The 14,615-nt window shown below is 42.9% G+C and overlaps 1 protein-coding gene across 4 annotated transcripts; it reads left to right on the top strand.

The window, feature by feature from the left end:
- The first annotated feature begins 2,214 nt into the window (after positions 1-2,214).
- On the top strand, positions 2,215-13,843 carry LOC310816911 (myosin light chain kinase, smooth muscle-like). Of its 4 annotated transcripts, none has more exons than XM_083687255.1 (16): positions 2,215-2,362; positions 2,848-3,032; positions 5,443-5,478; positions 5,794-5,924; positions 6,842-6,998; positions 7,767-7,793; positions 8,333-8,644; positions 8,877-8,973; positions 9,374-9,577; positions 10,075-10,292; positions 11,393-11,516; positions 11,776-11,928; positions 12,188-12,317; positions 13,037-13,118; positions 13,279-13,419; positions 13,635-13,843. In XM_083687255.1, exons 1-16 carry the CDS (start codon positions 2,286-2,288, stop codon positions 13,838-13,840), a joined length of 2,280 nt encoding a protein of 759 aa, XP_083543381.1. In that variant the 5' UTR covers positions 2,215-2,285; the 3' UTR covers positions 13,841-13,843. The 4 variants fall into 4 exon arrangements, with proteins under 4 accessions (XP_083543381.1, XP_083543382.1, XP_083543383.1 ...); XM_083687257.1 differs by having other exon boundaries at positions 2,244-2,362; positions 2,873-3,032; XM_083687258.1 differs by lacking the exon at positions 2,215-2,362 and adding an exon at positions 2,685-2,785 and having other exon boundaries at positions 2,873-3,032.
- The last annotated feature ends 772 nt before the right edge of the window (positions 13,844-14,615 follow it).

The following is a 14,615-nucleotide window of genomic DNA, read 5'->3' as shown; positions in this document are numbered from 1 at the left end:
AATATTTGAGTCTATCTTTATGCATGTGCGGGTTAGCTTGAGTGACCATTCTGACTAAACATATCTGCTTGCCCTTTTTTGCCTGAAAGGAATTCAGGCATGACAGAATGACAAGATAAAGGGGGAGTGTTTTGGATACTGGCACTCTTGTGAGTCTTAACATCCCAGGCAAAATTAGATCAGAAGCAGCGAGTTCTCATAGTCTGCACATGATTATCAACTGACTCAGACTCCATCATTCCCATCATTAAATAGTCCTACAAAGCTTCATAGTCCCCTTAGAGAATTTGAGGAGTTTTCGGTTGCCGTTTTTGGAGTGAGTTATCAAAGTGCTCTGAACATTGATACCAGTTTATGATGGTCAGGTTACATGGCCATTTGTGACATGAAGCTATCAATGTGATAGATTACCCAAGTGGCACATGATTAATAGTAAATTTATCTTGTCACAAGTGAAGTTGACTATTAATCATATGCTATTTGGGCAAACTATCACATTTATATCTTCTCTGTATGTTTGTATTGGGCATATTAGTCACCCCTCAATCTCACAACAACATTGAAGCCTGTTTAGGAATTTCAGGGGCTATTTTTTTGGGCAGAGGACTGAGACCCCATGTCTCAGAGTTTGTGGGAACAGGATGCAAAATCATTAACATATTTGGAGTGCCACTCTGAGAGAGAAAACAATCCCCTTCCCACTCATTGCTTTTCCTGTTTTGAATACCTTGGACATTGTGGAATTTCTGCGATTTCCTTTGGATAAAGATAATTAGTGCGTCGAAACAGGAAGGGGTTATTGCACTTCTGCATAAGTGTGACAAATATTCTAGACCTAAGTGGATCCATAGAAAAAGAAAGGTAGAATGGACTTTGTGCCAAAAATTCACATGATTTTTGTATACTGAAGAATACCCTGAAATGTTCACTCCTATGATCTTTCTAAATGTTATAATAACAGTAAACAAATGGCAAACAAAAACCATCATGGTCTAACAGGATGTGCACATACACAAGATATACACTGCACTTACTAACAAAAGATTCTCACGTTTATCAGATTTTTGTTCCTTTGGGAAGAGAATGGCTCTCAAAACTGTTATTGGTACTTTTGGTCATATGGTTTACCTTTCTTACTTTCCCTTACAACTGAGAGATCAAAGAGGGCATATGGGTCAAAGAGATCAAAGAGGGCATATGGGTCAAAGAGATCAAAGAGGGTGCCCATCTTGCAATGATTATACTCTCACTGTGTTATCATGGGACCTCCTCATCAATCACCATGCTTTTCCTTTAGTGGACATGTTTACTAGCTCATGAGCTTAAACGCTCCCACCATCTGGAACTGCTTCAGTGGGTCCCAAGTAATGTTCCATTTTCTTTCTTGTCATCTCTCTGCAGCTCATTTAGTGATGTATTAATGCATGATATTATTTTTGTTATTTTGGTAAATTCTACAGTTGGTATTTTTAAGCCGCTATTATTGTTACTTCCTTGAGCAACTATGGGAAATGTTTTGTTTTGTTTTAACAGATCATCTGTCATCTTACTTCCCTCATAAATCATTGGTTGTTGGTTATAGAAATGTGGTTACGTGCTGTATTACCTATGATTATCAATGTGTTCTGCTCAGAATAGAACAAACTGCATACATTGATTGATGGATTTGACAGTGGCATGTTGCTGCCAGCAGTAGGCCTATGAGATGACCATTCCCATTATATTGTAGTGATGAAAAGAATTGTGGCGGTTCCCACAAAGCTAAAACAACAGTTAAGCTATACATATGCTACCAATGGCCAGTTATCAAGAAGAGGACATGCCACAATTGTAATCACAAAACACACCTTAGAGAGACACACCCAGAAACAGCAGTCTTTGGATTTCAAATGAGCCTGCCATCCACAACACCTATCTTAGTTCACTGGTACATGAAATGCAAATTAAAGAGAGACTCCACTGGCTGATCCTTTTGACTAATCTAATAAAACAACAACAAATACACAACCAGCGTCAATGATCAGTCAGAGGACAACTTTTACTAGAGCAGTTCCAGGGAATCTGTGGGTGTGAGATTCATTCAAGTGTAACTGATTATCATTTCCCATGTGTTTTTATACAGTCGGTTCTACAAGTAAAGAAAGCAGTTCTACTTGCTCTCCAAGATTCCTGTGATGTCATGGTACTAAGATTGCCAAACAGCAGCCACTGAACATGGTGAAGACTGTTTCTGGTGCGAGTGTGTGTGCGTGGGGGCTGAAGTGTATAAATCACATTGATGTTTTATGATAGCTGCTTGGTTGTACTTGACAGATGCACGGTCACCTTGTGTAGCAGATGTTGTCTTGGAGATTGATGCCAGGTAAGCATTTAGGCTAGTTCACAGGGATCTCCCTCTTCGTTTCTCTCGTTTGTTTTTGTTGGACTTCCCTGTGATCTCTCTCTGGTTTGTTTACATCCCTCTTTCTCTTTTTTCCTGTAGTACTTTTTTGTAATCTCTCTCTGTGTTTGTGTGTTTGTGTGTTTATTTGTCTGTCTCTCTCTCTCTCTCTCTCTCTCTTTTTCTCTCCCTCCTGTTTGTTCTCTGTGCTGTGTAATTGGCCCTGATAAACCTAACAGTTTCCTGTGGTGGGCAGTGGCTTCGATTGTGTGAAAGCAATAGTCTAGTGCAGCCTGTTGCTCAGACAAGCTGTGAACTAGGGAAGGGTATGAATTTCACATAGATAATTGGCAATAGAGAGACAGAGGGAAGGGAAGAGAAGATCCGATCAAAGTGCAAAAAGAGGTAGTTAACTGCAAATCAGGAACCGGGCAATGTCCACTTAATATTTTCTGTTCCTTCTTCAGATGTTGTCCTTTTTTCTCCACAAAGATGGACAAGGGCAGTAGGAGCCCTAAGAAGACTTATGTTTCCACTTTTCAGTTGGATCTTAAGCCTGTCACCCCTCGGTGCACGGTGAAGGGGATAGACAATGATGTAGATGGCAGGAGGACTATTCAGGGGAGCAGCAAGCAAGGAACTCCATCAACAGGTAAGCAACCTGTGTTATCATATATTTCTGAATACTATTCTATAGTTGGCTATTCTAAATAATGAGTGAGAGATTTCTGTGAAGGGTATTGACAAATGGAGGACTATGTTAGACTTTGTTTAGACAGTGGCATAATCACTTATTGTATTAGTTTGGGAGTGTTTATTGATATATTGGGCATTTCACACTTGAATCATTTATTTTACCCTCTGCCTTGGGGCACTAAATGGTTTAATTGTTTAACCCTATGAACCTTGTATTGCATAATGTTTGAGAGTCGTTAGTATTAGCATACATCACAAGTTAGCCCTTGGGCAGTGGGTTTGGGATGGGGTGTAACTGCCTTTTAGAATTTGTTGAACCCAAAACAACATTCTTTTTACGATCAAAATTGTTGATTAATTGATATGTACAGTACAGCCTCTTCTCCTCGGACAGAAAATGTATTATAATGATTAACTTAACCCAAACATGCTTTGTCAAAATGCAAAAAGACTTTTTGTCTTGAACCAGAAGTAAGTTCACGGACTACATTATGACAAAACCACATTATGACCACATTATGACGAAACCCCTTCGCCTCTCTCAGACTGCGGCCTTATTTTATGTTGTGAAAGGTAGATTGATGAAGACTCCCCCCCCCCATAAAGCATGTTTTCCCATAGAGAGCTGAAGTCAGCTGCGCCACTTTTATTTTTGGTACAAGAAGTGCATGTCTGTCCTCTCTCTTCCTCATAAACTGGATAATAATGTTGTCTCCCCCTGGAGACACTTGTCACTTTTGGAGACAGGTCGGACTAGTAGATAATTAATTTTTAATTATTTTTTAATTATTAAATTACTGGTAGATAATTATTAAACAGGTCTAGTCCCATCCTATGTAGGCTGTTTTGCCCTAAGGAAGTTTTCAAGCTAAATATTTTAAGTAAATATTTAGTCATTAACTTGTATTTCCCACAAGGTTAAGTTTGCCAGGTAAATATTAGGCCTACATTTCACAAATGAGCTCCTGCCTTTCTAGTAGATAGATAGATAGATAGGTACTTTATTGATCCCGCGGGGAAATTAAGGCATTACAGCAGCTCACATCACAAACAACAACAAAATAAAGTGACAATAGAATAATAGAATAAAATAGACACTTGAAACACTATATACAGTAAGAACAGTCCAGTGTGATTTAACATCCCCCCAGCCTGACTCTGATCACCCCGATCGAGCCAATCGGAGGAGGAGCTGTACAGTCTTATTGCGGCAGGCAGAAAAGATCTCTATAGTGCTCCAACGTGGTTGTAATAATCTGTTGCTAAAGGAGCTTCTCTGCTCTGCCACAGTGTCATGTAGGGGATGTCATGTAGTCCATGATGGCCAAGAGTTTGGTCCTCATCCTCCTATTGGCCACTGTGTCCAGGGTGACAGCGAGGACAGAACCAGCTTTCACCTTCCTTGATGCTAGGACTTTATTTATAACAACTTATGTGCTAAAAGATGAAGGATTGCCTTGTTACTAAAGCCAATTCTAAAACATAGTTTCAACAATTCATCTAGGCATTTCCCCAACTTTAATCTTGAAATACAACTGACTTTTTTCGCAAAACGTCGACAAGCATACACGCACCTCCAAGACACGTGTGCCGGCGAAAAACACTGAAACTCTGCGACCATATGACATCCATAGGATACGGTGTTATGAGGCAGTGGGATTTTCAGTGCTATGTAGTTCATTAGCATCAGCTGGTTGTGTCTCAAGGATCTCAGCCAAATGTTTGTCGTCACAACCTGTTTCCATCACCTGATATCATTTCCTAATCACTGGACCTATCCAAACCAAATTACCTCTGTAAAGCAGGCGGTCACAGCGATTTTTACAAACGCAGATGGCACTGGACAACGCGACCCAACGGCCTCGGAAGAAATGGCGCTGGCCACAACGTAGTAAGACATTTTAACTGTAACCATAGTGTTTTTATGCACCGAGAAAACCAACCCAAAAAACAGAAGGAGAAAATGGGGGCACGATATCCAGGCGGGGACAGCATGGTCTATTACAGCGCGTCCTAATTGCCTGAGGCGCATAGGCCTACTCGCCAAAGTGAAGATGTTGCGTGGTTAACGCACTGGATTGCCCTGCACAGACCACGTGACTCCTCCCAACTAAAACAACATAATCGCCAAAAGAAAAGTGTTAAGATTTTATTTTATTGGAGAAATAAGGAATTTATAACCATGTCCGAGTTCAAATCAGACGAGATCGTTTCTTCTCTTCATGTCGTTGACCAACTCGCACTGTGCCAGTTAAGGCCTCAAGTTCACCACAGTTGACCCGAGTTCACAGCAATATACATTTTGACGTAAGAACGTGGTGAATTCGCTTTGTCTTCCTGGCTTAATTCAACCTGTTTGTCCTCAGCTTTCACGGCAAAGAGAAGAGTCACCACTGAAAAGGGTGAGTGGGTCAACGACAGCGTCTAGCTGTTTGCAATGTTGTCGTTTGAAATAGTTAACATTTAATAAAAAGCACTAACATGATGATGAAAGCAGCGTCCCGCTAACAAAGTAAATAATTTTATAGGCATTATCTGGGAACTGTCATGTCATGCGCTGAACCACAGCCTGTAGGTTGTAAATCTAAATTGAATTAATGTATTTGAATTATTAATGGTTAACTGCATTGCATTTGAATGGGAGTTTGCACTTATCCAATGGCTCATGTCTATTCACCTCCAGTCTGTGATAATTTCGTAATGAATGCCTACCCCAGGTCCCCCTGTAGAGTTTGTGGACCCCCAGGAGCAGGTGGAAGTGCAGGTGGGAGAGCAGGCCAGACTCCACTCTTCCTTCAGCAGCAGCTGTGTTCCTGTGGTCTCCTGCTGGATCCACAACAGAGAGCAGGTATGAGTTGGGATGGATTGGGTCAGGTCAAAGCTATATAAATATGACTTGGTTCCCCTATACACGTTTCCCAATTCTATACTGGTTCAACAGAACTAAATATAACTAAACTATATATTTGAGTCTTGGCCTGAGGTCTATAAATTGTCATAGCTCCCAGAGCTAAGGCCTAGGCTTTAGTTTGTTGGACTAATGCAATGATGTTCACCAATTAATCAGTCTGACATGATTTAAAATGGGGATGATGAAGGAGATTTGAACAAGGCCTAACTCTATTATACATACCTATTACACATTATCAGGCCGAAACAAACTGCTAATTCCATGCTAGACCTCATTGAGGAGGGCACAGTATTGAACAGCCGGTTTTCCCATTACTGCCCAAAGGCTTATGCATTACCACCACGGAGTGGACAGGTGTGGTTGGACAACCATGTGATTGCCGGCCCTCAACACAGGCAGATTTAGACATTGTGACGGTTGCCCAGCCCTCGGCAACAATACAGGTGTGCAGGTCCCAGATCGATGTTGCAGCGCCAGCTGAGCATGCTTTTACCAGCCTAAACTGTGCTGAAAAATGCGATGTGACAGGAAAACCTCTGTACCATGTGGTGGAAGTCTAGGATTTACCACTCTGTACTTTAGCTGTTCATATGGTAAATCATACAGTGCTTCTCAGAACAATGGCTATAGAACTTTAGAGGTGTGGCAAGAGAAAATGTCATCACAGTAGTTACACAAGTTGTATCAGTCATATGAAAGTGTATAACCTGAAAATAGTTCTATGGATGTATTTTCCATAACAACCAGCACAGTATGGCTTGGTAAGGCCTGACTGAAGCTGCCTGAAAACGGCTTTAGCCTACCATTACTTTTCGATTCTATTCATCGATTCTGTCCTTCCCTCTCTTTTACAGGTGGTTGTTGATGGGCCAAGGACCCGTGTGGAGAGCAGTGAGATCGGTAGCAGTGTGGAGATCTCCCAGGCTGGTCTAGACGACGCAGGCGCGTACACCATAGTGGTGCGGAACCACAGGGGTTTAGCTCGGCATACAGTCGCCCTCAACGTCATCGGTGAGATTGAGGGGCTTGTTAAGGATCACACATCGCAGTTTCAAACTGTTTTTGAAAAGGATGTTTAAACCTAGTTCTGTTCAGTAGATCTTGTCTCCTGGCAAATTGGCCCAGTACAGGAGCCCCGAAACAGGAAAGAATTGCCTTTTTCTCAATTGTTAGTAACACAATTCCTTGTGTCCGCTGCTGTGTGGCAACTGCACTGAAATCTATGAACGCATGTATAATTGCCAACATCTACTAATGTGTCCCTCTTAGTGAATCATTCTATTGAAGATTATATAATAGCCTAGCTGATATGAAAGCTTGATCTTTTATAGGGATTTCACAACAAAGAAGCATTTTTGTACACGGTAGATGGTAAAGATTTATATTCCATTATCGGTTTCACATAAGTAAACAGAAACAAGTACTGTCGTGCAGGGAGGAATACACCTGTTGGTTAATTGACACGCTCTTAAATATAGCGACCACTCTTCGCTTTCCGGGTTACACAGATTTCCTGGCTAATGAGAGGGCTAAAGTTTTTAAAGAGAGCCTAGGACCCTGGTACACATTTCTGCCCTGCTTCTCCACACTTTTCCAACTTTTGCACTCCAGAAGTAACGTTGGTTCGAATAGGATTGGAATAAGAGCATATCCTTAGACCACTCGAATGCTCTTCAATTCATGTAGGGTAGTGCACAAGGGTGTACTTCAGGGAAAGGGGTGGACAAAAACATACATCTCCTTTAGTGTTCAGTTAACTCAGTGTACATTTGTCTGCAGCTCCAGAATCATCTGTCTTCAGGATTGGTTGAGTAGAATTCCTTTTGTATTTGAATTAAGTGGGATTGGTTTGTCTGTCAGTTTCTGGCTAGTTTCTGTTCTCTCTGTTCTTCTTCTTGGCCCCGCCATCTCTACGATGACGTAGTGGTCACACTGCTCAGTCGTGGCTCTTCTCTGTCTTGGCGCCCCAGTGGTGAAATGAGCTTCACTCCATTGTCAGGATAGCAGAGTCACGACCTTTCTTCCGCCGTAGACTAAAGACCCATCTCTCTGGGCTCCTCCTTGTCACACCTGTCTATCCCCTAACACCTGAACATTACCTGAACTTAAAAGTAAATTAATTAAAAAAAAAAAACTGGTTTTCTTCCTTTCTCTAGCACTGCGACTGCCAATGGCACTTGTTCTTATCAAAGGTTTTACTTACGATGACTGATGTATAGTTCATTTACTTATTTAGACAAATGTACTTACTGTAAGGCGATTTCGATAAAAGCGTCTGCTAAATGACTGATGTAAATGTGTTGAGCTTGAGCCCACACGCATTCAAATTGTGTTTATTTTTTCAGATCGCCCCCACCCTCCAGCATCAAGCCCAGTTGTCTCCCAACTCTCCTCCCAGTCCCTGGTATTGTCCTGGTCCGGGCCCACTTACGATGGGGGCAGCGCCATCACAGGCTATGTGGTAGAAGTCAGACGAGAAGGCCCAGAGAAGCCTTGGGCCTGGAGTGAGCTGACCACTCGCTGTAAGAACACCTCGTATCGGGTACGCTCAGGCCTGGAGCCCCTGGTGGACTATCGCTTCCGTGTACGGGCCTACAACTCAGTGGGCGTCAGCGAGCCGAGTGAGGAGTCTGACTGCGTCAAGATGAATACCACTGGTTAGTGACTGATTCATATGCTCCATCCCAAATCAACACCTAGCTCTCACCTACCTCGTGCTTGTGCTAAAATTACACAGTCCATCAGAGGGCATAGTCAGCGCTGATGCCAATCCTTTCAGATTGAGTGTCAAGGGGCTAGGTTGGTTTCGTATTGGGCTTGGTATTGCTTTGATTTTCTGATCACTACTTGTATATATTTATCTCCATGCTATTATGTGTGCATTTGAAGGAGCGCAGACAAAGGAGCCTGAATCGTATGTGACAGTCACCATTGACACCACGCATAAAGTGAAGGACCATTACGATGTGCATGAGAAGCTGGGAGTGTAAGTAATGGTTCAGTCCTGTCTTCAATCTGTTATTCTTGATCAATTAACACAGCCTTTCTTTCATTCTCATTATCCTCATGTCATGATCACTGTTAGGTGAGAGGACTGGGTAAGTCTCCACCATATTGCAATCATAAATCATGGCCTTATAGATAAGTAGTCATGAAGGAAAGGAATCAATGGGGGGGGAAAAAGCTTTGGATTTTGTCTGTACACTCAGTAACAGTAGTGTGAATTGTTAGATTAAAAACATTTCTTATGACATGCTGCTGGGAAAGTTTTTGTTTTTTACGAATTTGATGCATCTTTTGATTAGATAGCAACCAGATCTATCAGGCACTTTGCGACAAAGTCATGCAGATCTGTATGACCTAAATATGTATTCCTTGTGTGACAGGGGGAAGTTTGGGCAGGTGTTCAGGCTGACTCACAAAGAGACAGACCAGGTGTGTGCGGGGAAGTTCTATCGGGCCCGCGGCTCCAAGGAGAAAGCTGCTGCACGCAGAGAGATTGAGTTGATGAACTGCCTCCATCACCCGAAACTGGTTCAGTGCCTGGGGGCTTACATCACCCGCTCCGAGATCGTCATGGTGTTGGAGTAGTGAGTACAGGAGCCAAGTTGTGATTTTGTGTCTATTCTTTCATTTATTTTCTGGGCCCTACTTTACACTTTTCACAAGTGGTGAGCCCTGAACTTTTTCCTGGCTGCAGTCCAATAGTCTACCCCATGTCCCTAAAGTGTGGACTTATTCACACCAATCAAAAGCTTTTATATATTTTAAGGGGGAATCAACACTTTGGACAAAGGAGGGTAAGGAACCAGAAAATGGCAACAGTGTTGTCATGAGAGTATAGTGTAGTTTCCTTTCCACAGGTGGTTGATCTTGCATTTTCAGATATTTTTGCAGATAAGAGAGAGGAGACAATGACTTTAGATGAGTGTGAAATGCACTCATTGAGGTTGCACCTGTGTCAGAGTCAGATATTCAGATATTTTTGGCACGTGTGATCTCAGATCTGGGAGAGGGAATCAACAATCGTGTAGGACAAGGATCTTGGGATTGTTTTGGAATTGAGCCTAGAATCTATTTATTCCAGTATCGCTGGTGGGGAGCTCTTTGAACGCATCGTAGATGAGAACTTTGAGCATACAGAGCCCACCAGCGCTCGCTACATGCATCAGATCCTGGAGGGCATCCAGTATGTCCACCAACAGAACATCGTACACCTGGACTTGAAACCTGAGAACATAGTGTGTGTGGACACCACAGGAACCAGCATCAAGCTCATCGACTTCGGCCTGGCCAACAAACTGGGTGAGTGTGGTTTGCGTGGCTGTGTGTGTTTGGTTGGGGAATTTGGCAAACTGGATGAGACTGACTTCAGAAGAAAGTCAGGAGGTCAGAAGAGAGTCAGGACAGTCAGGGGTTTGCTAGAGAAACAAGTTTAATTCTAGTGGTTCTGTCACCACCACTAAATGGTTGAAGACTAGAACTCAACTTGCCCATTTACCAAATATGTAGTAAGGGGTTTTGAACTAGATGGATGGTATGAGTGGTATAGTATTGTTGTCATTGGGACACCAATGCCAACCAGTAGGCATTATGATGTGGTTTATTATACAATTGTTACACAGTGCTTTAAAAATGGCCTGTTGGGTAACAGGAGGCCATTTGATGTGTTGCTCGTTATCTCCCTTATAGTTCACCATTACACGAACTGCAGAATGTGAACAAATTGGAGATCAAACTACGGGGCAAGATTTGAAAGCTCAGCTCGGTGGAGATTGAGAAGGGCTTGCTCACTCTGCTTGAAGCAAGGCTTTTAGCACCGGCTGGCCACTGATTAGTATTGGCACACCGCTGTGGAAACCTGGCTATTGTCTCCTTATAGATACATTTCCCACTGAAGTTAATTTCAATTGATTTTATGGGTTAAATGTTGATCGTAGTACCACAAACGTTTGGGGAATAAGGTCTATTCTGGTAATTTGGCATCACAGAGCCATCAAATAAACCATTAAATCTTATGAGAAAATGCTGCCATGTTTGTCATGCCAGATACACTTCAGTTTCAGACCCAGCAAGTGATGAAAAGACATGAGCGACATGAATACAATTAGGCATCCTTATCTCAAATGTAATGTCTAGTGAGTATGTTTTTATCATAACATGCCTAGTGAAACTCACAGAATATCGCAGGGGGCTGGCTTGGTTTATAAACGGGAAGGGATTGGCTACAATGTCATGCAGCGACAAGTAAAGTGGCATTCACACAAGAAATATCTCTGAATGAATGGAATTTATTCAATATATAGCTCTGGGCTTGGTAGCCAACCTCTACAGAGATGGATGTGAAACCATTTACACGAATTACCTTGACCAATATGTTTTTCTCATCGGTCTGTCCACTACAGAGCCTGGCGCTCCCTTGATGGTAATGCATGGGACCCCTGAGTTTGTAGCCCCTGAGGTCATCAGCTTTGACCCAGTGGAGTTGGTGACAGACATGTGGAGCATTGGAGTCATCTGTTTCATCTTGTAAGTCAAAATGTACCCACCAAGCTTTTACCATCGTAAAGACTTCGTACTAGATCTGCTTTTTAAAAATGTTTTGTTAAACAAATCAAACGGGAAAAAAAAGGCACGACTCTCAGTTAAGTTTAGAGAAACTGCTTTAGGGAACTGTGGCCCACAAAGACAAAAGAATTGTGGTTCCTCACCGTAAGTAATCTCTTCAGCATACACTGAGGATATTGTGAGCCTGGCTTCAGTAGAACCTGACTCCTCTCTCTCCCAGGCTGAGCGGGGAGTCTCCCTTCCAGGGTAACAGCGATGCGGAGACCCTGAGTCTGGTGACTGCTGCCTACTACGAGTTTGATCAGGATAGCTTTGAGGATATCTCTGACCAGGCCAAAGATTTCATCAGCTCCCTGCTCAAGAAAGACAAGAGGTTGGTCTGAATACTGCTTGATTGACAGTCTGGTCCATATTGTCATTTAATTGAATAGGTAGTTAAGACAATCTTTTATTCTGATGGGAACATGATTTGCAGTGCAGTCTTGAATTTGAACATGAGAATCAGAATCCTTACCTTACTTAAATACTTTAAGTGTGCATATGATAAATGGGGGGGGGGAGAAAAGATGTGTATTCATGCTGTGAATCTGCAACCGAACAATGATGATAATGAACTTAACCCCCCCCCCCAGATGCAGGCTGTCCTGTGATGAGGCCCTGGCACACCCCTGGATGGTCTCCTTCACCTCCCTTTGCCGCCAGCCCTCCAAATCCCTAAAAAAGACCAAGATGAAACACTTCCTGGCCAAGCGCAAATGGAAGGTACTACACCACTTAATGTTGCATTCCAAATCTATCTTCATGAAGGAGTCAATTACCAAAGGGTTACTGGTGACATTCTCAAATGGTTCTCTTGCAGAGGTGGAGTTGGGAAGGGCAAGCGGTGATCAGTTTATTTACAGTAATCCATGGTTCTAAGATCAAACGGTTTACTGAAAGAGAGCATTGTTTAGACAAGATGCTAAATACAAATCACAATCAGCGCGACACATTGAACGATACAAAGATATGAAGGTTACCAAATGTTCCACAAACAATTCATATACACGGTGACAACATGGAAGAAGGGTGTGCACCTGCCCTTTTCCAACTACCTGAACCAAACGCTGTTACCTGATGTACCTACTGGGCGTTCTTATAGCCCCAGGTAGTCTAAAACTATTCTCATACCAGCCACTAGATGCCACCGGCTACCCATACATGACTAAGATTACTTTTTCCAGCATTGGTGAGGGGACTAATGAGCGTGTTGATAATACAGCCAGCCGAATCAGCTTTTAGATTGGGAGCAGGCAGCACATGGACGTTAAAGCGAAGCAAAGGAAATCCTTTGCCGCCTGAAGTTCTCCTGAATGGAAGACATGGGTTTCACAGTAAAACCATGCTTTTATTTAACTTTCTGTGGCATCATGTTAACTGCCTGTGTTTTCTTGCCTTTTTAAAAAAAAAAAACTTTTTATCAAACCCTGTATCTCAACAAGAAAACGGGCAAGGCAGTTCTGGCACTGCATAGGATGGCCAACCTCTCCATCAGACCAGACTCACCTGGCAGCCCTGAGGAAGGTAAGATGCATACACACACGCCCCTGACACACTGTGTGTGGGGGGGTAGGGACTGGGCCAGGGTCGGGCCTGAGGTGGGCAACTGGTCCAAAAGCTGTCCACCTCTGCGCTAGTAGTGGACTGTGGACTGGTTATAACCCTGACCTTCTCCCCCACTCAGAGCCAAGCTGGAGCCTCGAGGAGGAGAGGGCCATCCGGTCCCTGGAGCAGCAGCTGCAGAGAGAGCCCCGCTTCCAGCAGGTCCTGAGAGACACCAGCCAGCCCAGGGGCTCCACTGCCCATCTGACCTGCCATGTCCAGGGTATGACACCACCCCAGCACCCTGCTCACACCCTACAGCACAGTGCTCCTTCTACACTGAAACACAACACAACAAGGTTATGTTCAGCAGGGTCACAATTTGGATTCAAGATCAAATGTGGAATGTCACGAAAGTACAGACTGTAACCACCTATTTAAAAGGGGGCACTGTCATTTTCCCCTCGTTGAAGCCTGTCATCTTAATCCATGTCACAGGTTACCCAGAGCCGAAGGTGGTGTGGCTTCAGAATGAGGAACCTGTGAAGGAGTCGTCGCGGGTCACCATCAAGTATGAAGGTGACGGCCTGTGTGTACTGGTCTTGAGTGACCTGGGACCTGCCGACTCAGGAGTTTACCAGTGCAGAGCCAGCAATGACCTGGGGGCGGCGCTGTGCTCAGCCCAAGTGACTGTGGAGCTCTAGGGCAACTGATGCGGAGAGGAGAGGAACCACTACGGTGTATTTTATTGGGTGTATCTTGATAGTCTCCTTGTCGTTTCCATCAGCTACTAATGACAGAGCAAATACCTGGTGTGTACACATCAACCATTTTGCTTTAATCTTTCTTATCTTGGCAGATCAGTTTAAATGTAGCAGAGGAGACAAAGAGAGGAAGCCACTTAAGTGCATGTTCAGACTTTTCTTTTTTTTTTTATCCGTCAAAAAACGGATGGGGCTATTTATTCATTTTAAATGGGCCTTACACGTTGACAAACTAGGAAAACGAATAACTGTATTTTGTATTTATTTTGGCAAAGCTAAAGACATAAAATGTTGGCGACTTGCCACTTGCATATAGGCCAAAGAGGGGTACAGATAAACGTGTAGTAAGTCTCAATTATGCCACTCAACCAAATCCTTTGATTCACATGTTACTAAGTTCACCAGTTTGGTTATCTGAGTATTTCTTTCATCTGTGTTCACTTTTAGTCACTGATAGTTGCTTTATCACCAGAAAAGTTAGTTAAGTTAATCACAAGACAGTTCACTGTAAATGTTTTTGTCCAATACATACATCCTCAACAACATAAGCACCAGATGTGGCAATAGCAAAAGTTGTATGCACAAGTATGTTATGCCTTAATATAAAGTCACTTGGATTATGTGAATCATGTGTTGAATATTGCAAATATGAAATGAGAAATATAGAGTTCTTTTACAATAACCTGTCAGTGTCTTCTTGGGTTGAGATCAGAGA

The sequence above is a fragment of the Argentina silus genome (genome assembly GCF_951799395.1).
Source record: "Argentina silus genome assembly, chromosome: 16".
NCBI lineage: Eukaryota > Metazoa > Chordata > Actinopteri > Argentiniformes > Argentinidae > Argentina > Argentina silus.
This window is presented reverse-complemented; position numbering and strand designations above follow the sequence as displayed.

Bases quoted from the DNA above. Each gene is read 5' to 3' on its own strand.
- LOC310816911 (XM_083687255.1), top strand. From the start codon at position 2,286: ATGATAGCTGCTTGGTTGTACTTGACAGATGCACGGTCACCTTGTGTA. The intron at 3,033-5,442 runs GTAAGCAACCTG...GTTTGTCCTCAG, and splicing joins GCAAGGAACTCCATCAACAG to CTTTCACGGCAAAGAGAAGA. The intron at 12,318-13,036 runs GTACTACACCAC...TATCTCAACAAG, and splicing joins TGGCCAAGCGCAAATGGAAG to AAAACGGGCAAGGCAGTTCT.